Source organism: Schistocerca piceifrons, chromosome 7, assembly GCF_021461385.2.
Source record: "Schistocerca piceifrons isolate TAMUIC-IGC-003096 chromosome 7, iqSchPice1.1, whole genome shotgun sequence".
NCBI classification, from domain to species: domain Eukaryota; kingdom Metazoa; phylum Arthropoda; class Insecta; order Orthoptera; family Acrididae; genus Schistocerca; species Schistocerca piceifrons.
The window spans coordinates 480821497-480849177 of NC_060144.1; the positions used below are offsets into that span (position 1 = coordinate 480821497).

General features: G+C 40.8%; 1 protein-coding gene across 2 annotated transcripts in view; it reads right to left on the bottom strand.

Moving 5' to 3' along the window:
- Positions 1-27681, bottom strand: part of LOC124709125 (ras GTPase-activating protein 1) — a 157863-nt gene that overhangs the window by 82041 nt on the left and 48141 nt on the right. For both annotated transcript variants that reach the window (XR_007005390.1, XM_047240784.1), the window contains exons 9-11: positions 8232-8344; positions 629-748; positions 167-287 (exon numbers count right to left, since the gene is read on the bottom strand). Coding sequence is in view for 1 of the 2 variants with exons in the window: in XM_047240784.1 (XP_047096740.1) it covers positions 167-287; positions 629-748; positions 8232-8344 (354 nt within the window). In the remaining variant the exon portion in view is untranslated. The remainder of the gene's footprint in view (positions 1-166; positions 288-628; positions 749-8231; positions 8345-27681) is intronic.

Sequence of the window (27681 nt, forward strand, 5' to 3'; positions counted from 1 at the left end):
GGCATATAAAACAAAAATCATAATGCTAGCAACACGGAAATTATTTATTTATCATCAGGATGTTTACATACAATATCCAAAGTGGTTAGTGTAACACTGTTTTCAGATCAATTTTTATGTGCATCTAAGAACTATAATACTGTTAAATATAACACAATCAATGTACCTCATCCCCATTGGTCAAACTACTGAGCTCCACTGTCAACTCAGCAACTTCGGTATCCTTTGAACGCTTTCCTTTGTTGTACACAGTTACAGTGAATGTTAAAACATCTGGTGGGACATCACTGTGGAGAAAAAAAGAAAACCGTTGGTGTACTACCATTAGAATTAAAATGACTGTAAAGTGTGTTATTTCTATGTTAACTGTAACGTTTCATTTCACTTCAATAACGAAAATCTTTTCTGGGTTGATAAACTGCTTTTACTGGTAAGATGGTGCAATTACAACTGAAATGCAGTCTTCTGGAGAGACTACAGTCTACATTAAAAAGGTGGAAAGACTTAAAATTATGCTTCAGTAGTGTCAATTAAGTGCAATACCTGATAGCGCAAAGAAGCCAAAAATATGTCACACACATGTACAGCAGATAAAAAAGTAGTTTTATGAAATATAGATATCACTTACTCCAGAATAAACTCCTCATCCCAGACTGGATCTGGCCCTGTTTTTACTTTTGTACGGGCCACTTTCACTTGATTAAGAGATATAATACAAAAAGGGTTTGGCACTAACTTGTATGGCAACCTGAGGAAGAAAGAAATACCAAACACATATTGACCATAAATAAATGCACTCACATGAATTCTACAAGAAATTAAAACAACACAAAAAACATATGAAGAAAAGACTGCTTTGAATGATAACACAATTCAGTTTCTGTATTACAAATAATTTAATAACTGGGAAGGGGAAATTAAGTGTTTCCGAAGGAATAGGGACAAAAAATTGATGACTAGGCATACATTTTAAAGCAGCTGCAATATATCAGTATCTACACTCCTGGAAATTGAAATAAGAACACCGTGAATTCATTGTCCCAGGAAGGGGAAACTTTATTGACACATTCCTGGGGTCAGATACATCACATGATCACACTGACAGAACCACAGGCACATAGACACAGGCAACAGAGCATGCACAATGTCGGCACTAGTACAGTGTATATCCACCTTTCGCAGCAATGCAGGCTGCTATTCTCCCATGGAGACGATCGTAGAGATGCTGGATGTAGTCCTGTGGAACGGCTTGCCATGCCATTTCCACCTGGCGCCTCAGTTGGACCAGCGTTCGTGCTGGACGTGCAGACCGCGTGAGACGACGCTTCATCCAGTCCCAAACATGCTCAATGGGGGACAGATCCGGAGATCTTGCTGGCCAGGGTAGTTGACTTACACCTTCTAGAGCACGTTGGGTGGCACGGGATACATGCGGACGTGCATTGTCCTGTTGGAACAGCAAGTTCCCTTGCCGGTCTAGGAATGGTAGAACGATGGGTTCGATGACGGTTTGGATGTACCGTGCACTATTCAGTGTCCCCTCGACGATCACCAGTGGTGTACGGCCAGTGTAGGAGATCGTTCCCCACACCATGATGCCGGGTGTTGGCCCTGTGTGCCTCGGTCGTATGCAGTCCTGATTGTGGCGCACACCTGCACGGCGCCAAACACGCATACGACCATCATTGGAACCAAGGCAGAAGCGACTCTCATCGCTGAAGACGACACGTCTCCATTCGTCCCTCCATTCACGCCTGTCGCGACACCACTGGAGGCGGGCTGCACGATGTTGGGGCGTGAGCGGAAGACGGCCTAACGGTGTGCGGGACCGTAGCCCAGCTTCATGGAGACGGTTGCGAATGGTCCTCGCCGATACCCCAGGAGCAACAGTGTCCCTAATTTGCTGGGAAGTGGCGGTGCGGTCCCCTACGGCACTGCATAGGATCCTACGGTCTTGGCGTGCATCCGTGCGTCGCTGCGGTCCGGTCCCAGGTCGACGGGCACGTGCACCTTCCGCCGACCACTGGCGACAACATCGATGTACTGTGGAGACCTCACGCCCCACGTGTTGAGCAATTCGGCGGTACGTCCACCCGGCCTCCCGCATGCCCACTATACGCCCTCGCTCAAAGTCCGTCAACTGCACATACGGTTCACGTCCACGCTGTCGCGGCATGCTACCAGTGTTAAAGACTGCGATGGAGCTCCGTATGCCACGGCAAACTGGCTGACACTGACGGCGGCGGTGCACAAATGCTGCGCAGCTAGCGCCATTCGACGGCCAACACCGCGGTTCCTGGTGTGTCCGCTGTGCCGTGCGTGTGATCATTGCTTGTACAGCCCTCTCGCAGTGTCCGGAGCAAGTATGGTGGGTCTGACACACCGGTGTCAATGTGTTCTTTTTTCCATTTCCAGGAGTGTATATCTAATTAGATGAATCAAATGGGCACAGTATGAAGTAAGGTAAATATTATGTCTCTACATAATCCTCTGAGACAATGAAGGTAGTAGATGTAAGAGAACTGTTGGAACTAGAGGTCTGTCCTTTTAAAGTGAAAGGACGAAAGCACTGAAAAAGTGACAACAGGAGGTACGAACAATCGCGAACAAAACAGAAATAACCGATTTCTGAATATTTTATGTGTGTTTTTTAGTGTGTTATATCTGTTGGATTTATCCATGTAATGTTCAGTTTTGCAGTAGAGTCTTCAGCTAAGATCCTTTCATAATCTTGTTGGTCTCCTTTTATTATACATCGGAATAATTTTCAGGTAGCCAAGTACTAAACGGTCTTCCGATCTTTAACAGATTTCTCCATCAATAAAGTGACTTCCTCTTCTTCACCTTGAAAATAAATTAACTACTTTCATTATTTTCCTGACTTCCAGCTGTCCACTAGATCTCCCTACAGTAGTTACATTCTTGCATAACACCTTTGGCAATTATTTAAGTCCGTTTCCAAAGGAAGATATAAAATTTGATCATAATCTGCACATATATTATTGCAGTATATGCAGATGTCTTCTCTACACATGAAACATTATAATTACAGTTCGATTACAATTACTTGCAGTGAAGTAGGTCATGTATTGAATACTACAATACTATTTTGTGTGCTCAAATGTCTGTACATAAACCCACAGGTGAAAGCATACACACCACTTGAAGTTTTCAAGATGTGCAGGGTACATGTGTGACTTGTTATTATTGGTAAACCACTGCCTGCTGTCCAAATCTTAACCAACGTACTGCTGATGGCCATGTAGCAGTGCTGTAGGGTCATGTGACAAACATGTAATAACAAACAGTTTTGATCAGTGTGTAAGGTCAAATTTTTATTTTTATGGTTACACAGAAGTTAAGTTAGCATAAATTACTGCTAGATAATCGTTTCATTTCATTTCAATGCAGCCACAACTGTACATTGCTGAGAATATTAGAATGACCTACGATAAAAATGCACACCAGAGACATCATACACTGAAGTGACAAAGAAACTGGTATAGGCATGCGTATTCAAATACAGAGATACGTAAACAGGCAGTATACAGCACTGTGGTCAGCAACGTCTATGGTCAGCAACGTCTATATAAGACGACAAGTGTCTGGCGCAGTTGTTAGATCGATTACTGCAGCTAAAATGGCAGGTTATCAAGATATAAGTGAGTCTGAACAAGGTGCTGCAGTCAGTGCATGAGCGATCGGACACAGCATCTCCGAGGCAGCGATGAAGTTTTCCCCGTAAGACCATTTCATGAGTGTACTGCGAATATCAGGAATCCTGTAAAACATCAAATCTCCAACATCGCTGCAACCGGAAAAAGATCCTGCAAGAATGGTACCAATGATGACTGAAGAGAATTGTCCAATGTGACACAAGTGCAACCCTTCTGCAAATTGCTGCAGACTTCAATGCTGGGTGATCAACAAGTGTCAGCATATGAACCATTCAATGAAACATCATCGATATGGGCTTTTGGAGCAAAAGGCCCACTTGTGTACCCTTACTGACTGCACGACACAAAGCTTTATGCCTCACCTGGGCCTGTCTACACAGACACTGGACTGTTGATGACTGGAAACATATTGTCTGTTCGGACGAGTCTCGTTTCAAATTTTATCGAGCAGATGGATGTGTACGGGTAGGGAGACAACCTCATGAATCCATGGACAGTGTATGTCAGCAGGGGACTGTTCACTATTAGAGTGCTACGGGACCCCTGATATGTCTACACATGACTGTGACAGTTGACACGTATGGAAGCATCCTGTCTGATCACCTGCATCGTTTCGTGTCCATTGTGCATTCTAATGGACTTGGGCAATTCCAGCACGACAATGCGACATCCCACACATCCAGAATTGCTGCAGAGTGGCCCCAGTAACTCTCTTCAGAGTTTAAACACTTTCGCTGGTCATCAAACTCCCTAGACATGAACATTATTGAGAATATCTGTGATGCCTTGCAACATGCTGTTCAGAAGAGATCTCCAGCCCCTTATACTCTTGCAGGACTCATGGTGTCAGTTCCCTTCAGCAGTACTTAAGACATTAGTTGTGTCCATGCCATGTCGTGTTGCAGCACTTCTGGGTGCTTGTGAGGGTCCTACATATTATTAGGCAGGTGTACCAGTTTCTTTGGCTCTTTAGTGTATATAGCACATCCTTAATTTTGAGGCCTGGGGGGGGGGGGGGGGGGAGGGGGAGAGAGGGAGGGGGGCAGAGGGGGAGAAGGGGAGGGGGAAGGGGGGGGAGAGTTTCTTTTACCTGTAGTTCTATCTGAAAGAGATAACGAAATTGTCTTTGATGAATTGTACATAAGAGCTACAAACAGCAAAATCTTTCGTCAGATGATGATGTATAGACAGTCTATACAACTTGGGTATATGTAATTAGACTGTTCTGTAATAAAACAGCTCAAATGTTACTGATGAATAATGGAATATCAAAAGCCAGAGAACATTAGTAGAATCGCACTTAACACAGAGTCTTGAAAAAATACAAATTTGTAGAAAGGAGCTCCAGTTTAACAGTCCACTAATGTGCAGGGAAGTGTGAATGTTTGGTCTCTACTGCAATCTTGTATCAGTGGTACCACTCGAAAATATGAATACCTGAAAAAGTAATTGTGAGCAACTTTGCTACAGTCTGTGATTATGCATAGGAGGTTCTTGGGCACTGCAGATTACCAAATTTTCAAAAGAAGGCCTATAAAAAATGTGCCACACAAAAATTAAGACTGTGTAAACTTTCTGTCAGCATGGTAACAACCAAATAACAGTAGCAGTATAATATTGTAGGTGCAGATGAAGCTGATAAAGTAATGTTACAAATTAAGAACTTAAAAGTGGAGAGTACCAAAACACAACACAATGAAAAAATAGTTTTTATTCTTCTTTGTTACGTAACAACTTAGTACTATGGTATTTTTGGCACTGATATGTATCTGATCTCAATTTTTTACTATTATCTGCTGTATTGTCAAAATGTGGCTTTATTATAAACTAGAAAATTTGCAGGACAGATGTATTTGGAATGAAGAGTAATTTAATTTTTCAGTATCTACAAAGATTTCATTGAATTATACTGTATTTTTGCTGTATCCTGCTAATAGTGTGCGTGCTGAAAGTGGCGTTGCCACGCGTGCGTACTTAAATCAACCAGTTGTGTAGTAACCAAGTAATACATGAAACCGATCCGAGTAACACAATTACAGCTTTTTTCATAAACCTCTGAACAATAAAGGAAATAAGTGTCCTGTGACTCCACACAACGAGACAAAAGAATCGTTTGGAATATGCAACATAAACGATACACAGAACAACTGATGTGAGTGATACAAACTAAAAGAACACAGTGAGAGTGAGACAGTGCTGCTTTGTGCATATATAGGCCTGAGTCGCTGACAGACTGTGTAACAGAGATCGTGCCGTGTGCATACTTCCCACAGGCGACTTCTAGTGGCTTGCCTGTGCCGATACGGTTGTCAGTCGATTTACGAACACACAAACAGCGACATTACTCTCAGCACACTCACTCACATTCACAGGCACTAGTAGCAAGATACAGCAATTTTCTTTCTCCTTTCTCATTAAAACATCTAATATAGCTTTTTGTCTTATGAACTGCCAGTTGTACATCTTATCAAAGGACTAAGAACAGCCTCCCATCATATCAGTATTCCGGCAGCCTTCATATCATCGTTCCAGTTCTTTGATGTCTTGATGAATGTGCTCTCCTTTTTTGTCACTGATATCACCCAATATTTCAGGGGGGAGGGGGGGGGGAATCAATACAACTGTTCATATTCATAAAATGAACCTTGACATTTTCCAAATCCTGTTATGACACAAGTAGGATATGAGTCAGTTCTGTTGGGAAAAACACACACACACACACACACACACACACACACACACAAATATTTTCATCAATTACACAAGCTTTCTTCTCACTTACAGTCATTTTTATTCAAAGCTGGGATTGAAAATAATTTTTCGAATGTTTGGTCCAACAAAAATGCCTTCCTCAATGTCACTCTTAGTAGATGGGGAGACTTCTCACTGTAACATTTGAAACATTATCAGTCTTTGGCTAAGGCTTTCACAAACTGTTTTGTTTGGCCCAAATCAATGAATTGTGCTATCTGACATTTCAGGTCTCAACAGGATTACATTATTAATAGTCATTAAGTCATGGGCTGTCCCTATTAATAATCTGTACCTCTGTAGCATTCTCTGTTATCATAACAAAAGGCTGACAATAATGCTCAATGTATCTCAGAACACAGACAAACTATTGGCATTAATATACACTAAATGGAAGTATCTGGACTTCTACTAGTGAACATAATTATGAATGTGTCTGCCATTCGGCTTTACGACAGTTTGAACTCTGCTGGAGTCACTGTCAATGAGCTGTCTGAATGCCTGCTGAGGAACTGTAGCTCATTCTCGATGTCGATGTCGGATGCTGAGGTATGGAGTGAAATTGATACACTAACTTGTCTCGAAGGTGTGGTATTGGCTTCAGGTCAGGACACATGGCATACCAGCCCATTTCAGGAATTCTGCTGTCCACAAACCATTGCCTTGTGGAAGTTGTATTATGACAGGTAGCACAGTCATACCAATACAAACAATCATTCAGTGAACTGTTCCTCTACAGCGTGCAGTTCACAATGCTGTAAAACACTTTCATACCCTTATACACTCACTCAGTGTTTTCTTAAGCAAAATAAGGAGACCACACCATAACCATGAGAAACACCCACATACTGTAACACTACTTTCTCGGTACTCCACAGTCAGCACTACACGATAGCAGGTAACATTCGCCAGGGGTTTCCACTGGTTAGAGTGTGGTCCGTCACTCCACATCACTTGTTCCCAGTCACCCAGTGATATCACTCTTTACATCACCTCAAGTGTCACTTATCACTGATTACAGAAATGTGTGACCAATGACAAGCTTCTCAGCTATCATATCCCATTCTTTTTAATTCCCGACACACAGTCACTGTACTAACTGGATAGCTGATGACACCTTGGGACTCACAAGCAATTTCTGTTAATCTTGTGTGATTTTTTACAATTGCCCTCTGCAATACTTGACAGTCCCTATCCATCAACCAGATGACGTCTGCATGGTTTTGGTTTTGCTGTGATGGTTCATTTGTATTTCCACTTCACAATTATGTTCCTAACAGTTGACTTGGACAGACTTAGAAAGGTTAATATGTCCCAGATGGATTTGTTACTCAAGTGACATCCAGTGACTAGTCAACATTCGAAGTCACTGAATTCTCCTGACTGATTCATTCTGCTGTTACTGCATCTCTTAATGACAACACATTGCTCCATACCTCCTTTTATACTGGCAGGTCCACTTCTCATGGCATCTAGTGGGCAATTTCACATTACATAGGAGCGTCTGGATACTTCTCGTGAGCTAGTGTATACAACTTACAGAAACATCCTGCACCCAAAATGTGTGTGTGTGTGTGTGTGTGTGTGTGTGTGTGTGTGTGTGTGAGAGAGAGAGAGAGAGAGAGAGAGAGAGAGAGAGAGAGAGAGAGAGAGAGTGTTTGTGCACATGAAAATCGGAAATGGCAGTTGGATATTTTATGATTGCTGAATACAAATATTAATTGTGACTTTGCTACCTTATACAAATATCTGGAATACTTTCTATTAACTGACAGAATAACCATTCTCAGGGAAATGTATTACCTATGAGCATCAAGAATATGCAGCTGCAGGCACCTTAACTCTCTCAACCTTTGCACCTTGGGTGATCTTGTTTGCTGTGTTACACAGAGAGGCTTCAGTGCTGTTATCCAGTCCTGTATATACATAAAACAAAACAAATTATCAACTTGCATATGTTGGAGAACGGAAAAGGTAGTATAAATATAAAATCATATTTTGGGTAACAATTAACACTATTTGCAAGTAGCTGAATATTTCTTATTCTGATGGGATCATAAGCTTCAAGTGCTTCAGTTCATGAACTACACAAAGAGGACTGTGCGTCCTTAAACAGTTTGCTCTACCATTGGCTTGCCCACGAATAGCAAAATCAAATCAGTTCTGGAATTTTATCCATTAGTTACACTATACTAACAAATTAAATTTTGTTAAAAGCCATATGCACTATGTCACATGCTTAAAAACAGCAATCTCTGGGCTTTTATACAGAGTATTTATTCCACATAACAGATAGCCATAATGGTTTTGAAATTCTAAACATTTAACTAGTAATAGAAAACAAATGAGCGAGTATTTTTGATGATGATTTAATATTTTAACATTTGCACTACAAGATTCTGAAGCAAGAACATTACCTTCAAATGGAACATTATTTTTTCAACAGTGTTCATTAACTCTTATTAGTTATGATACATGTTTTTTAGATCACTGGCATGAATTTTATTGAAATTATGGGCACGAATCAGTTTACAGGTTATATATACATGGCTTTTATGTCAGTAGGGCTACAAAGTGGTGATTTACAGGTAACTTACAGAGCACACTGTCTTTAAACATAATAAGAATGAAAAAAATTGTCTTTAATGCTACTCATTTAACTACTGATACACTTAAATTTAGTTTTTTTTTTTAGCTACACACGCAACAAGTTTTATTGAAACTTGAGTTAGGGAACAGGAGCTGTTCAGAAGAAATGATTTTAGGCTCATTTAAAACCTGCTTTTCTACCTGTTACACATATGCATTATGTTATTGGGCAAATTGTCGAAGGTTATTCTGCTGCATATTGAACTCCTTTCTGGACACTGACAGCATCATTAAGGTCAGGTTTTCTTCTGGTGTTGCAGCTACAGACATTGTTACTCTTATAAAATTGTGATTGATCATTTCTGATGAATTTTATTAGGGAATATATGTACTGTGAAGTTGCAGTTAAAATGCAAATTCCTTGATAGGTGTCTGTATGGTGTTTGTGGGTGAACACTACGTATTATTCCTACTGCTTCCATTTGAGCAATCAGAACTTTATTTCCAAATAAAAATTGTGCCACAAGACATTAATGAGTGGAAATATGCACATATGTTGATTTGTTTATTTCTAAAATTAACAATTAGCAAAATTAGTACTTCGCTCCCTGAAGAGAGTCCAGTGTTATAACTTTACGATGGTGCAAATGAACCATTTTATAAAAAAACAGTTGCAAAATGTGCACTAAAGAATGTCAACACAATACAGTTTCAATTCCACTATGCGACCGAACATAAGCTTTTGTGTGTCCAACCAAACAGTCATTTCCAGCACTACATATAGTGGAAAATTTGGGCTGGAGTAATATTGATATTAAAGAGGATAGATTGCGACTCACCACACACAGGAGGCTTTGAGTGGCAGAAAGACACATTTAGAAGTAGAATAAGTTACTGGGCAGAATCCTCCTCCAGATATAAAAAAACATAGAGTTCCCATTAACAGTGCCACTACCATCTCTGGACACTAAAGCACAAGTCATTCGTGTATGTTTTTTCTTACATCTGTACGAGGATTCTGTCCAACAGCTTAATCTACCTTTAAATGTGCTTGTGCATCGCTCAATGCCTTCTCTACATGGTGAGAAACAATTTATCCTATTTCTATTTCATATTGTTGCTATTCCATTGTTATGCAAATACTTCAAGCATTTACCTAGTCATCTTTTTATAGGACACGAGCGAAAACTTGGGATTTGCTTACTGCCCAGACTTAGATGCAATCTGGTTGGGATCCAGGCAGCAAATACACATTAGACCATTGTTTGCTGCATCTGAAAAACACTTTGTGTTTCAAATGAATGGTCTTATGGTAACAGGAAAAGGGTCAGATAACAACTTGTAGATCCTGCTTCCACTGAGCACTTTACTACAGTTCCATCAAAGAGAGACATGCGGCCCATCCCACTGGGCTAGAGTCAAGACAAGTACAAAGTGACCACAAGGTTTCGCCAGTGCATGCAGTATCTCTGCTTACTTGTCTTCACTGTTCTTCCTTGTTACTTTGTTTGGAAATAATTTATAAACTGATTCTAAGACATAACAAGGGGAATATCTCCACATACTATAGTCATACTCCAAATATAAATACATTTTTTTTCCTTTTCTGCTTTCTTTTATTTATGCAATATATACACCATGCATACATAAAACCTACAAATTCTTATTCAAGTTGTACTTTTCCAAATTCAGTGTATTATTTACAGGAAGCTGATAACAACAGCATAAACAGTCAATGCTGAATCAGTTTATGTAAAGAAATCTTCAACATCTACAGGAACTGTTGCAGTAAACCATACTGCACCTAGAACAGGCACAACATCTGCTACGTGTAACAAAAAAAATAGCTAATCTATTGAAGCTCCTCCTTGAGCAATAGCACTTGGTAATGTGTGAGAACCATGTGCACTTGAAAATTTGAACTCACTAATAACTGTCTGTTTTAGGATTGGCATACTTTATTTGAAAGCCTTCCTTCCTGCTTTACTAAAGAACATCTTATCTTTCCTGAAAACTGTGTAATTCCACATATATATTTTTTCAAAAGTATTGTTGGCATCCCCCCCATGAACCATGGACCTTGCAGTTGGTGAGGAGGCTTGTGTGCCTCAACGACACAGATAGCCATACCGTAGGTGCAACCACAATGGAGGGGCATCTGTTGAGAGGCCAGACAAACGTATGGTTCCTGAAGAGGAGCAGCAACCTTTTCAGTAGTTACAGGGGCAACAGTCTGGATGATTGACTGATCTGGCCTTGTTACACTAACCAAAACAGCCTTGCTGTGCTGGTACTGTGAACGGCTGAAAGCAAGGGGGAACTACAGCCGTAATTTTTCCCGAGGGCATGCAGCTTTACTGTATGGTTAAATGATGATGGCGTACTCTTGGGTAAAATATTCCGGAGGTAAAATAGTCCCCCATTTGGATCTCCGTGCGGGGACTACTCAAGATGACGTCGTTATCAGGAGAAAGAAAATTGGCGTTCTATGGATTGGAGCGTGGAATGTCAGATCCCTTAATCGGGCAGGTAGGTTAGAAAATTTAAAAAGGGAAATGGATAGGTTAAAGTTAGATATAGTGGGAATTAGTGTGGCAGGAGGAACAAGACTTCTGGTCAGGTGAATACAGGGTTATAAATACAAAATCACATAGGGGTAATACAGGAGTAGGTTTAATAATGAATAAAAAAATAGGAGTGCGGGTAAGCTACTATAAACAGCATAGTGAACGCATTATTGTGGCCAAGATAAGACATGAAGCCCATGCCTACTACAGTAGTACAAGTTTATATGCCAACTAGCTCTGCAGATGACAAAGAAATCGAAGAAATGTATCATGAGATAAAAGGAATTATTCAGGTAGTGAAGGGAGACGAAAATTTAATAGTCATGGGTGACTGGAATTCGAGAGTAGGAAAAGGGAGAGAAGGAAACATAGTAGGTGAATACGGATTGGGGGTAAGAGGAAGTCATCTGGTAGAATTTTGCACAGTGCATAACTTAATCATAGCTAACACTTGGTTCAAGAATCATAAAAGAAGGTTGTATACATGGAAGAATCCTGGAGATACTGAAAGGTATCAGATATATTATATAATGGTAAGACAGAGATTTAGGAACCAGGTTTTAAATTGTAAGGTATTTCCAGGGGCAGATGTGGACTCTGACCACAATCTATTGGTTATGAACTGTAGACTAAAACTGAAGAAACTGCAAAAAGGTGGGAATTTAAGGATATGGGACCTGGATAAACTGACTAAACCAGAGGTTGTACAGAGTTTCAGGGAGAGCATAAGGGAACAATTGACAGGAATGGGGGAAAGAAATACAGTAGTAGTAGAATGGGTAGTTTTGAGGGATGAAGTAGTGAATGCAGCAGACGATCAAGTAGGTAAAAATACGAGGGCTAGTAGAAATATTGAATTTAATTGATGAAAGGAGAAAATATAAAAATGCAGTAAATGAAGCAGGAAAAAAGGAATACAAACGTCTCAAAAATGAGATCGACAGGAAGTGCAAAATGGCTAAGCAGGTATGGCTAGAGGACAAATGTAAGGATTTAGAGGCTTATCTCACAAGGGGTAAGATAGATACTGTCTACAGGAAAATTAAAGAGACCTTTGGAGAAAAGAGAGTCACTTGTATGAATATCAAGAACTAAGATGGAAACCCAGTTCTAAGCAAAGAAGGGAAAGCAGAAAGGTGGAAGGAGTATATAGAGGGTCTATACAAGGGCGATGTACTTGAGGACAATATTATGGAAATGGAAGAGGATGTAGATGAAGATGAAATGGGAGATACGAAACTGCGTGAAGAGTTTGACAGAGCACTGAAAGACCTGAGTCGAAACAAGGCCCCGGGAGTAGACAACATTCCATTAGAACTATTGACGGTCTTGGAAGAGCCAGTCCTGACAAAACTCTACCATCTGGTGAGCAAGATGTACGAGACAGGCGAAATACCCTCAGACTTCAAGAAGAATATAATAATTCCAATCCCAAAGAAAGCAGGTGTTGACAGATGTGAAAATTACCGAACTATCAGTTTAATAAGTCACAGCTGCAAAATACTAATGCAAATTCTTTACAGACGAATGGAAAAACTGGTAGAAGCCGACCTCGGGGAAGATCAGTTTGGATTCCATAGAAATGTTGGAACACGTGAGGCAATACTGACCTTACAACTTCTCTTAGAAGAAAGATTAAGTAAAGGCAAGCCTACGTTTCTAGCATTTGTAGACTTAGAGAAAGCTTTTGGTAATGTTGACTGGAATACTCTCTTTGAAATTCTACAGGCGGCAGGGGTAAAATACAGGGTGCGAAAGGGTATTTACAATTTGTACAGAAAGCAGATGGCAGTTATAAGAGTCGAGGGGCATGAAAGGGAAGCAGTGGTTGGAAAGGGAATGAGACAGGGTTGTACCCTCTCCCAGATGTTATTCAATCTGTATATTGAGCAAGCAGTAAAGGAAACAAAAGAAAAATTTGGAGTAGGTATTAAAATCCAGGCAGAAGAAATAAAAACTTTGAGGTTCGCCGATGACACTATAATTCTGTCAGAGAGAGCAAAGGACTTGGAAGAGCAGTTGAACGGAATGGACAGTGTCTTGAAAGGAGGATATAAGATGAACATCAACAAAAGCAAAACAAGGATAATGGAATGTAGTCAAATTAAGTCGGGTGATGCTGAGGGAATTAGATTAGGAAATGAGACACTTAAAGCAGTAAAGGAGTTTTGCTATTTGGGGAGCAAAATAACTGATGATGGTCGAAGTAGAGAGGATATAAAATGTAGACTGGCAATGGCAAGGAAAGCGTTTCTAAAGAAGAGAAATTTGTTAACATCGAGTATAGATTTAAGTGTCAGGAAGTTGTTTCTGAAAGTATTTGTTGGAGTGTAGCCATGAATGGAAGTGAAACATGGACAATAAATAGTTTGGACAAGAAGAGAATAGAAGCTTTCGAAATGTGGTGCTACAGAAGAATGTTGAAGATTAGGTGGGTAGATCAAGTAACCAATGAGGAGGTATTGAATAGGATTGGGGAGAAGAGAAGTTTGTGGCACAACTTGACTAGAGGAAGGGATCGGTTGGTAGGACATGTTCTGAGGCATCAAGGGATCACAAGTTTAGCATTGGAGGGCAGCGTGGAGGGTAAAAATCACAGAGGGAGACCAAGAGATGAATACACTAAGGAGATTCAGAAGGATTTAGGTTGCAGTAGGTACTGGGATATGAAGGAGCTTGCAGAGGATGGAGTAGCATGGAGAGCTGCGTCAAACCAGTCTCAGGACTGAAGACCACCACCATCACCACAACAACAACAACAACAACAACAACAATAACAACCATTGTTGTCATTAGAACGAAGAGGCCCAATGTCAAAATACGAGCTGAAAAAATTTGAAGAAACATGCGAATTAGGTGGCGCAGAGAGTGAGGTGGCCCATTCCCATGGCAGTTGTTTATGATGTTACCGTAGTTACAGCTGACCGTATAGCATGTGCCTCAAATTCTGCAGCCAGCGCTCAAGCTGTGTCACAGGAATTCTCTCTCTCCTGGTCAAAAGTTCAAAAGATTTTGCAGCACATGTTACACTGGTACCCCTACAAGATTCAGAATGTGCACAAATGAAGCCCCAAGATAGGCTACAATGCTGTGACTTTGCCCTTCAGTTTTTGGCACACATGAAAATGGATAAGACATGGATGGGGACTGTCCTTTGGACACAGGAGACATATTTTACTCTGCATGGTGTTGTGAATGCACAGAACTGTCACAACACCACATGTTGTGCAGGAACTTCCACTGCACTCAGCTTATGTGACTGTGCAATATGGTTTCACAAGCTCCTTCATTCTCACTCCACTTTTCTTTGAGAAGCCCGTTAGGGGTGCAGTGGCATCTGCATCTTGTAGTGACTGCCTTCTGCAACACGATTCCAGCTTTGCAAGAACATAACTGTATCCACACCACTATTTTCATACAAGATGGGGCAACATCTTGTGTCACTAGTCAGGTGGCAGATTTCCTATGTAATTTCGAGATGTGTGGCATTCCACATCCCCCAACTAAATCCATATGACTTCTGGTTGAGGGGATATCTGAAAGATCGTCTCTGTCAAGGATGTATCCAGACTCTTCCTGATCTGAAGGGTAGCATAAGATGACATATCACTCTGATTACACTGCATATGCTGCAAGCAACTGCCAACCACATTGTGTTACAGATGCAGCATGTTGCTGAGTCAAGAGACCACAATGAACACATGTTGATAACTTGTGATGTGTTTGATCATTCCTCTCCTCTTCCTGCACACACACCACATTCTGACTGCTTACTGCCTGGTGGCAGAAAGGGAAACTATTATTTTTCCAGCACATTTCGCAAACGCACCGATTAATAAACATACTTATCATGTTTCAGCATCCTACGATGTATACAGCCCACACTGGAGCACTCAGGACACCATCAGTTTAATTTTAACTACACGGTATTTCAATCACAAAATTTGAGTTTCTAAAAGAATCTTGGTGGACTTTTGTAAACCGGTATGTATCCATACTTCTGTGATATGAACCTATCATTTACACCTTTTTGAGGATACTGTTAATGAGAATGGCTTCAGTGCCTAATGTGTATGTGCTCTCAGTTTTTTTTGTTATTATTTAATAATTAATAACCTTGTATTGTAACCTTTTGTGATAACTGTCCTAGGTGTGTATTTAAATAGGCACTGCACACAAATTCACAGTCAGTTGGAAGTTCTGTGTTAGTTAGCACTGTTTCCTGTCAATTAGCACTGTTTCCAGTCAGTATGCACTAAATAATACCGAGCAATGTTGATGCAGTCAGTGAGCATCTAGCATTCTGCAATTGTAAAGTACAATGTCAGCAGTGTAACTCAGACATGACTGACTTATATAAATACAATCACTTGAATGGAGCACCTGCCACGTGTAGACAAAGTATTACTGTCACCTGAGGTTACCAATCTGCTGTGTGGAACATTTGAAGATTACTACACAGCTGATCATCATTGTGATAGTACTAATAAATACACACAAACTTGAAAATCTATGCAATGATAAAGCACTAAAAGTTATTTGCAATTGACAAATGAACTTTGTGATGAAGAAGACTCTGAGGAATGTGACTGATTGATCAGTAAACTTACTACATTCAATATGCTTTCTTGTTGATACTGTAGGATTTAGATGTGTTACCTATGTTTGTCACTTACTTAAAACATAATTGTGCACAATACAGCAGTGGCAACAAGGCTGCCAACTTGAAGCTGCACTGTGTGTGTGTGTGTGTGTGTGTGTGTGTTTCCTCTCTCGGAACAATAAAATTAAACTGAGTCATCAGAGAAATGTGTCTAGAGTTTATAAAAATATGACAACTGCAACTGCAACAGCAGCAATGTGAAACTCGACTGTAGCAGCAACTCATATAGCATAGCACCAGCGGGTGGCTTGGCTACTAGAACAATAAGCTTCAGCTCTCAGTACTGAATCAGTGTTGTCTCTGCTGCCAGCCACGTTTCCTCCATTTGATGCACAGAAGGAAGAAGGGGATATTCACAAGTGCCTGCTGCAGAAGCATATCGAGGGATTTAGCATTTCTGACATGTGCAATGTGATGTTTTAACCCATTTGTAAACTAAATTTGTTATATTTTCCACAGTAGATGTCTGTTGTAAATTGTCTGAATGTTACTCTGATTAAATACAAATTATAGTGGCCATTCATCTGGAATTTGTGCAACACAGGAAGTGAGACAGCTAAGTGAACAGCTCTTAGCTAGCAGATCCCAAATGGCCTGAGCTAGCATTCAAAAATAAATATAAAAATGAAAAGTGGACATGTTCATATGCAATTCATGATGTTTGCCTTGTTCCACATGAGATACAGATTCAAGCACTGAAATAACCAAGCCAATCACTGGGTGAGGTTTTGGCTACTGGATAATCCCAAAAGCGACTCAAAAGTCATCATATAATGTACTTGAAGTCTGAAATTAGAGACACACCAAAACAACACAAAAATAAATATTTTGTAAATCAGCATGGTTAACATCATCATCTTCCCCAAATGGGTTGCAATTAGCATCATATCGTCAGTATAAAAATTACCGCCATTTTTAATCATCATCCACATCAGACTCTGATAAATTAACAAACAGCTCATGCAGACAGCACAGTTCAATCTTCCTGGCAAGCTCAGACTATTTTAGCAAAAAAAGTTATAACAAATATACATGCCAAAGGCAGCACAAGCTTATTGTCAGAAGAGCAGTAACTCATCTGATGTGCGTCAATATTGGCCTCTCAATTATGCTCAAATTTGTTGGAAGCAATGTTGAGCCCACTGTCAATCTGAAAATGGCACTATCATACAAATTTCTGCTTAATGTATCAAAAGGTAAATTCAAAAGAGAAAGCTACTGAATCACACATCAGAACTTCTGACGAGTAATTACCATCAGAAGGCAAAATATTTAGTACTGCCAATAAAAAAATATAAAGGTAAACGTGATGACACTCCCAGTAAGCTGAAGGAATTTTGATACAAACAAATACGACACAAAGACTGAAGAAAAAACAGAAAATCTATAGTCATTCACAATATTGTACAGGTTTTAGGCAAAAAAATCAAGCTGCAAGGAAATGGAAGACTAATGATAAAGCAGTAGTCGAATAAAAAAAAAGCTGTTAAAAAAAACAAGGAAAAACAACTATCAAAGATAGAGAGAATATTGGCAATAAAACAACTGGATTGCTAAGCAAAGAATGGAGATAATTAACCCCTAAACATAAAATGATAAGTTTCCTCATTTTTATTACTTTGACAGAGTTTATTAATACTCACATCTTGGGCAACGCTCTACAACTATAGGTGAGAATACTTGCGCATTTCAGGACACCTTTCTTGGGCATTGCACAAATTATAGCAGTGACTCCACGATCGAAATTTTGATACATCATATGGATAACGTCCTTCTATACCATGAACCATGGACCTTGCCGTTGGTGGGGAGGCTTGCGTGCCTCAACAATACAGATAGTTGTACCGTAGGTGCAACCACAACGGAGGCGTATCTGTTGAGAGGCCAGACAAACTTGTGGTTCCTGAAGAGGGGCAGCAGCCTTTTCAGTAGTTGTAGGGGCAACAGTCTGGATGATTGACTGATCTGGCCTTGTTACACTGACCAAAACGGCCTTGCTGTTTTGGTACTGCGAACGGCTGAAAGCAAGGGGAAACTACAGCTGTAATTTTTCCCGAGGGCATGCAGCTTTCCTGTATGATTAAATGATGATGGCGTCCTCTTGGGTAAAATATTCTGGAGGTAAAATAGTCCCCCATTCGGATCTCCGGGCGGGGACTACTCAAGAGGACGTCGTTATCAGGAGAAAGAAAACTGGCGTTCTATGGATCGGAGCGTGGAATGTCAGATCCCTTAATTGGGCAGGTAGGTTAGAAAATTTAAAAAGGGAAATGGATAGGTTAAAGTTAGATATAGTGGGAATTAGTGAAATTCGGTGGCAGGAGGAACAAGACTTTTGGTCACGTGAATACACGGTTATAAATACAAAATCAAATAGGAAGAATGCAGGAGCAGGTTTAATAATGAATAAAAAAATAGGAGTGCAGGTAAGCTACTACAAACAGCATAGTGAACGCATTATTGTGGCCAAGATAGACACGAAGCCCATGCCTACTACAGTAGTACAAGTTTATATGTCAACTAGCTCTGCAGATGATGAAGAAGATGATGAAATGTATGATGAGACGAAAGAAATTATTCAGGTACTGTAGGGAGATGAAAATTTAATAGTCATGGGTGACTGGAATTCGACAGTAGGAAAAGGAAGAGAAGGAAACGTAGTAGGCGAATATGGATTGGGGCTAAGAAATGAAAGAGGAAGCCGCCTGGTAGAATTTTGCACAGAGCATAACTTAATCATAGCTAACACTTGGTTCAAGAACCATGAAAGAAGGTTGTATACATAGAAGAACCCTGGAGATACTAAAAGGTTCCAAATAGATTATACACTCCTGGAAATTGAAATAAGAACACCGTGAATTCATTGTCCCAGGAAGGGGAAACATTATTGACACATTCCTGGGGTCAGATACATCACATGATCACACTGACAGAACCACAGGCACATAGACACAGGCAACAGAGCATGCACAATGTCGGCACTAGTACAGTGTATATCCACCTTTCGCAGCAATTCAGGCTGCTATTCTCCCATGGAGACGATCGTAGAGATGCTGGATGTAGTCCTGTGGAACGGCTTGCCATGCCATTTCCACCTGGCGCCTCAGTTGGACCAGCGTTCGTGCTGGACGTGCAGACCGCGTGAGACGACGCTTCATCCAGTCCCAAACATGCTCAATGGGGGACAGATTTGGAGATCTTGCTGGCCAGGGTAGTTGACTTACACCTTCTAGAGCACGTTGGGTGGCACGGGATACATGCGGACGTGCATTGTCCTGTTGGAACAGCAAGTTCCCTTGCCGGTCTAGGAATGGTAGAACGATGGGTTCGATGACGGTTTGGATGTACCGTGCACTATTCAGTGTCCCCTCGACGATCACCAGTGGTGTACGGCCAGTGTAGGAGATCGCTCCCCACACCATGATGCCGGGTGTTGGCCCTGTGTGCCTCGATAGTATGCAGTCCTGATTGTGGCGCTCACCTGCACAGCGCCAAACACGCATACGACCATCATTGGCACCAAGGCAGAAGCGACTCTCATCACTGAAGACGACACGTCTCCATTCGTCCCTCCATTCACGCCTGTCGCGACACCACTGGAGGCGGGCTGCACGATGTTGGGGCGTGAGCGGAAGACGGCCTAACGGTGTGCGGGACCGTAGCCCAGCTTCATGGAGACGGTTGCGAATGGTCCTCGCCGATACCCCAAGAGCAACAGTGTCCCTAATTTGCTGGGAAGTGGTGGTGCGGTCCCCTACGGCACTGCATAGGATCCTACGGTCTTGGCGTGCATCCGTGCGTCGCTGCGGTCCGGTCCCAGGTCGACGGGCACATGCACCTTCCGCCGACCACTGGCGACAACATCGATGTACTGTGGAGACCTCACGCCCCATGTGTTGAGCAATTCGGCGGTACGTCCACCCGGCCTCCCGCATGCCCACTATACGCCCTCGCTCAAAGTCCGTCAACTGCACATACGGTTCACGTCCACGCTGTCGCGGCATGCTACCAGTGTTAAAGACTGCGATGGAGCTCCGTATGCCACGGCAAAATGGCTGACACTGACGGCGGCGGTGCACAAATGCTGCGCAGCTAGCGCCATTCGACGGCCAACACCGCGGTTCCTGGTGTGTCCGCTGTGCCGTGCGTGTGATCATTGCTTGTACAGCCCTCTCGCAGTGTCCGGAGCAAGTATGGTGGGTCTGACACACCGGTGTCAATGTGTTCTTTTTTCCATTTCCAGGAGTGTATAATGGTAAGACAGAGATTTAGGAACCAGATTTTAAATTGTAAGACATTTCCAGGGGCAGATGTGGACTCTGACCACAATCTATTGGTTATGAACTGTAGATTAAAACTGAAGAAACTGCAAAACGGTGGGAATTTAAGGATATGGGACCTGGATAAACTGAAAGAACCAGAGGTTGTACAGAGTTTCAGGGAGAGCATAATGGAACAATTGACAGGAATGGGGGAAAGAAACACAGCAGAAGAAGAATGGGTAGCTTTGAGGAATGAAATAGTGAAGGCAGCAGAGGATCAAGTAGGTAAAAATACGAGGGCTAGTAGAAATCCTTGGGTAACAGAAGAGACACTGAATTTAATTGATGCAAGGAGACAATACAAAAATGCAGCAAGTGAAGCAGGCAAAAAGGAATACAAACGCCTCAAAAATGAGATCGACAGGAAATGCAAAATGGCTAAGCAGGCATGGCTAGAGCACAAATGTAAGGATGTAGAGGCTTATCTCATGAGGGGTAAGATAGATACTGCCTACAGGAAAATTAAAGAGACCTTTGGAGAAAAGAGAACCACTTGCATGAATATCAGGAGCTCAGATGGAAACCCAGTTCTAAGCAAAGAAGGGAAAGCAGAAAGGTGGAAGGAGTATATAGAGGGTCTATACAGGGGGGATGTTCTTGAGGACAATATTATGGAAATGGAAGAGGATGTAAATGAAGATGAAATGGGAGATATGATACTGCGTGAAGAGTTTGACAGAGCACTGAAAGACCTAAGTCGAAACAAGGCCCCGGGAGTAGACAACATTCCATTAGAATACTGATAGCCTTGGGAGAGCCAGTCCTGACAAAACTCTACAATCTGGTGAGCAAGATTTATGAGACAGGCGAAGTACCCTCAGACTTCGAGATGAATATAATAATTCCAATCCAAAAGAAAGCAGGTGTTGACAGATGTGAAAATTACCGAACTATCAGTTTAATAAGTCACAGCTGCAAAATACTAACGCAAATTCTTTACAGACGAATGGAAAAACTAGTAGAAGCCGACCTCGGGGAAGATCAGTTTGGATTCCGTAGAAACACTGGAACACGTGAGGCAATACTGACCCTACGAGTTATCTTAGAAGAAAGATTAAGGAAAGGCAAACCTACATTTCTAGCATTTGTAGACTTACAGAAAGCTTTTGACAATGTTGACTGGAATACTCTCTTTCAAATTCTGAAGGTGGCAGGGGTAAAATACAGGGAGCGAAAGAGTATTTACAATTTGTACAGAAAGCAGATGGCAGTTATAAGAGTCGAGGGACATGAAAGGGAAGCAGTGGTTGGGAAGGGAGTGAGACAGGTTTGTAGACTCTTCCCGATGCTATTCGATCTGTATATTGAGCAAGCAGTAAAGGAAACAAAAGAAAAGTTCGGAGTAGGCATTAAAATCTATGGAGAAGAAATAAAAACTTTGAGGTTCACCGACGACATTGTAATTCTGTCAGAGACAGCAAAGGACTTGGAAGAGCAGTTGAACGGAATGGACAGTGTCTTGAAAGGAGGATATAAGATGAACATCAACAAAAGCAAAATGAGGATAATGGAATGTAGTCATATTAAGTCAGGTGATGCTGAGGGAATTAGATTAGGAAATGAGACACTTAAAGGAGTAAAGGAGTAAAGGAGTTTTGCTATTTGGGGAGCAAAATAACTGATGATGGTCGAAGTAGAGAGGATATGAAATGTAGACTGGCAATGGCAAGGAAAGCGTTTCTGAAGAAGAGACATTTGTTAACATCGAGTATTGATTTAAGTGTCAGGAAGTCGTTCCTGGAAGTACTTGTATGGAGTGTAGCCATGTATGGAAGTGAAACATGGACGGTAAATAGTTTACAGAAGAAGAGAATAGAAGCTTTCGAAATGTGGTGCAACAGAAGAATGCTGAAGATTAGATGGGTAGATCACTTAACTAATGAGGAAGTATTGAATAGGATTGGAGAGAAGAGAAATTTGTGACACAACTTGATTAGAAGAAGGGATCAGTTGATAGGGCATATTATGAGGTATCAAGGGATCACCAACTTAGTATTGGAGGGCAGCATTGAGGTTAAAAATCATACAGGGAGACCAAGAGAAGAATACACTAAACAGATTCAGAAGGATGTAGGTTGCAGTAGTTACTGGGAGATGAAGAAGCTTGCACAGGATAAAGTAGCATGGAATGTCTCTGGACTGAAGACACAACAACAACAATGGATAATGTGCACCACACCAGCAGCAATGACCAAAGAACTGACAAAAATACAGGGCAGGTCGGAAACAGTGCCAGTTTTGACATAGCTATGTAATAATTTTATTTTTATGAAAAATACAAACAAAATACATAAAAATACTCATCTAACCTTCCCATTTCAGGTATGAAAATTGTGAGGAAACTACCTCGTCTACTGTGCTGGTATGCAGGAACTCTGTCCATGACAGAGTCCATATGACTGCACGACAAGCTTCCACATCCATTTCACTCACAACTCATCAAAATTCCTCCTTCAAGTCATGGATGTTATGATGTTTATTGGAATACACCATTGACGTACGATGACCCCAAAGGAAAGAGTCATAAGGAGATAAGGCACATGACCTTTGTGGCCACAAAAGTCCCTTATCATCGTACAGTATTGGTCTCCATAGGCTGTCACAGCTTGTCTTGCCTCATCTTCAAAAACGTAAGGGCCGATGACACTGGCCAATGAAAAGCTGCATCAATATGTTACTCATTGTTGACATGTTTACCATTTTTTGGATCATGCAAGGATTTTCTGACCCCAAGTTCTGTTTATTTACAAAACCATTTAATTGCATAAATGCTTCATCACTGTAGATGATTTTGTAAGGGAAGCTGTCATCTTCCTGTCATCCTCTTAGAACTCAGTTTGTTGACTGTTTTCCCTTCTCATGAACTGTCTGCTGCATCAGCTGAATTTTATTAGTGTAGTAATGGAGATCACACTGGAGAATTCTCAGTATTGAAGAACAGCTAAAGCTCAATTGTTGGGAATGGTGATGAATTGATTTCATTGGGCTAACAGCCACACTGTCACAACCCACCGAAATGTTCTGCTCACTTTGACTAGAGCGGGTGACAACAAATAGTTTTAAGGTTTACTGTTTTACCCATCTCAAAGAACTTTTTCAGAAGTCTGCAAACTGTTGATTCACTCGCTGTCTCATTACACCCTACAACTGTGCAATTCTCCATTCTGATAAAACGTTTTCATGATTACCACACATTGTGCACAATTGAACTGCTACATGGTTCGACACCAAATGAGAGAAATTCAATTGAGCCCACAATCAGAATCTTCCTGGAAATAGAAACGAATCAAAGCATTGTCACCAACTGAGAAACAAAAATTTACCAGCCATTTCAAAGCCAGTGCTCTTTTTGAATCACCCTTTATTTGTTACCATGGTGATAGGCCAAGAATATCATGTAATGGGTCCCAATACAAGACCATAACATTTGCAGAATGTTACAAAAGAAATATTATTGAGTGAATTTCACTCCACCATTCAACGCAGCTGCTAATAATGAATCATAAGAAATAATGAGAATATTCAGAATGTAGATATGGAAAGCTGTGAGTAATGGTTCCACAAAAAATGATCGTGCCACATTTTTATTCACATGTTCCCAAGTCCATCTCAGTCATAAGGCAGCAGCCCTGCCAAGCCCCTGCATGTATGGAGGCACTGGACACTGCTGAGCCTTTTCCAGCTCACACCAGGGCCTTGGAAGAATGGCAGGCTTGGTAATTTTAATGTACCAAGATCATGGGACGTCGAGGTTGGGAAATGCTCACTATTGATTACACACACCAGCACACACCATGACAATGGCCCAATGAACCATAAAAAAAAATCAAGCCAATCTCCAGCCACCTGCAGCACCCACATTCCACTAGCACAGGGATCAGCCAGAACAATAGCTGACACCATGCCCAGAGGAACGTCGTGAGCAAAACTGCTTCTCCACTCAAGGAGGTTCTCACTCCATCGACAGGGATCACACTGTCACAAGCAGAGCTGGGAGTATAAGATTCACCACCCATCATTGTGTAGCCACTGGAGGGGCCCTCAACAGTAACGCCGCCGCCCCCCCCCCCCCCACCCCCCCCCTTTACCTCACAAACGACACCATAAGGTCCATCAATGCCACTCCTATGGGTTGGTTAAAGAGGATGAAGAATGTTTTTCCCCTACCTGATGCTACTGCGACATCAGATGAAGAAACCACAAGGAGTCTGCAGATGGCACCTCCACTGAGCACTTCAGAACAGTGCAAAGTGAGGTATAATTTGCAGGCTGGTAAGGCTGACCCCATTTGCCACAGGCCCCCTGCGGAGTACTATAAGATTACAAATGGCTGCACATAACTGGACAAAGAACTACCTTCGCCAGTGAGTGATGATGGCTCACATGTCAGGAAACCCATTGCATCCCATGGAGATTTCATCCACACAAGAATACTGCCACAGCCTGAATGGTGCCTTATTGGTAGGTGGGATGGATCACTTCATGTGGTATTCACCATACTGTTACACTTGCTATCACTGTGTACCAATGTGTACAATGACTCTTCAATCCAGACAAAATGTCTCCACAATCTGAGTATGCAACAGCTTTGTTTCAGCACCATGCTAATCTCTGTGCCCTGTGACAGACATCTGACTCATGACTGTTTTGTGTGTGATTCACATTTTGATGATAAACTCATTATGAAAGCAGACTTAACATCAAAGGTGAATAACTTGAAATCCCGAGATAAAGGTGGTCCCTACAATCAGGAGCAACTCTTATACAAAAGAAAATCTGTCAAGAAAAATGTATGGAATAAATAGGTCTCAGCTGTGGCAGGAATTTCACTAAAAAACATAGAAGTATAATGATATGGAAGTTGTACGATTAGATCATAAATTAAGAACAGTAAGTGCCACAATCAATCTATTGCGAAAGATGCTCTCAGATGTAAAAAGTTAAGATGACTCAATCAAATCTCCTAGATCATTGTAAACTCAATAAGAAACAGCAAATTATAGCTGACACTATATTAAAGAAATGTCAACTGAGAAATAATAAAAGAATGTGGTATGATGATAAGTTCCTTTTGGACAGTGTGTCCTTACAAATTGTGTAGTCCAACAGATAGAGACATTGTTTGAAGCATGGATTCTTGTCACTTTCTTCCAAAATACATCTCCAATATTTAGTAAAGGTTCTTAAATGCCCATCTGGAATTAATACACATGCTATGGAAACAATTCAGAATTACTTTTGGAAGAACAATATGAAAACAAATGCATAGGTGTGATGATTTTTGATGAATTGAAGCTTGAGAAGAACTGTATTTTAATGAAACTGCTGAAAGTTGATGGTTTAGTCAATTTAAGGGAATATATTCCAGATGATCATAAAAATAAACTTACGAATTATGCTCTGGTATTTATGGTTTTTCCTCAGCTGCATAGCTGGATTTAACCTGTTGCTGTGTACGCAAGTTGCAATGCAACTCCTAGCGATGTCCTCTTGCAGATATCGATTCAAGTAATTATCCAGGTATAGCAAGCCAGAAGAAAAATTACTGCATTCAGTTCTGATGACAGTCAACTGAATGAAAAGGTCTGTAAACATATAGGAACATGTGGCATAAAAACATCTGCTCTACACCAAATTCAGTTAATGAAACCAGAAGAATATGGGCATTTTCAGATGATATTCATGGAATAAAGTGCTTAAGAAATAATTTTTGTGATACTTTTTAAAGATAGCGATCATCAACTACAATTTTTATCAAAGAATTTACCAAGAAGCTAATTGCCTAGAATTCTCTGGATTGATAATTTGTCACAAGGTAACTTGCACTCACTTGGATCTGACATCATTCTAACAAATGAACGTTAGAAGCTCTGCTACAGTTGTTTAGTAACTAAGTAGACAATGGCATAAGATTCTCCAGGAAATAATTAGATCTTCTTTTCCTAATGCTGCTTTGTACAAAAACTCGAGAGGCTTGCAAAAAGTCAATGAAATGGAGACGTATTCTTGCTGATAAAAGTATCAGCTTTGCTTCTGAAAGAACTGGACAACCTCTAAGAATAACCATTGACAGTACCTTAGGAATATCTGAATACTTAGCAAGAGGTTTCATCTATGTCCTGAAAGCAAAATTTGATCAGGATCTACTTAAACATTATTTCAGTATAATAAGATCTCTGAGTTGCAATGATCATCCATCAATTATCATTCATTATCTTTTGGTGGAAACTGTGAACATGAATGTGAATATTTGCTGACGGTACATGTAAGCTAAATGCAGATGTTACCTACACAATTGCAGCAAATGAACAGAGACAGAATTTTTTAACTGGAAAGCATACTTAAGGAAACACTGTGCATTCTATATAACTTCACGAATGCTCAATCTGATCCTCAACATATGATGGAGATTCTTGAAAGCAATTTAGCACAAGAATGTTTTAGTTTGTCATCAGCTAGTTTATAATGTGCATCAAGCAAGAAGGGTCACCAAACACACCCTAAGTGTTTGTGCCTTTTAAGTGGGAATTCATCTCACATGCCACTCTCTTTGCTTACATCTATTAGAGATGATGGCTCTAATATAGGAAAGACACTGCTCACATATCCTCCATCAAAACATATCAATGTTCTTATGCAAGGAGAAAATGTCATAGTGGTAAAACTACGTGACAACATGTTTTTATGAATGTCTAAATAGTTTGGATCACATTAGCTTTGAAATATTTAGTGCTGGACACTGCAAAGATCATGTGACTCAAATTGTTCCTAAGCTGATTCATCACCACATGAAACGACGATTTTTCACTGGCATTAATCAAATTTGGAAGGAGATGACATCTTTAAAAACTTCAAAAACTCCCCGGAAACTAACCAAACTAGTTGACAACTAATCTCCACTGAGGTAAGTTAGTTAAAATTCACATACCTTTCTTTCCATTACACAAATTTCATGAATGGATGAGTTTTGTGCTGCATTTATACAATGGGAACATGTAATTCCATCGGTTGCAAGCAGAGCAACTGATGTCTAGTGGCAGGCAGAGCGAACTAGGGAATCAGCACACTTTCTCATCTACTTGCCATGTGCACAATAAAAAGTGTACTTTACC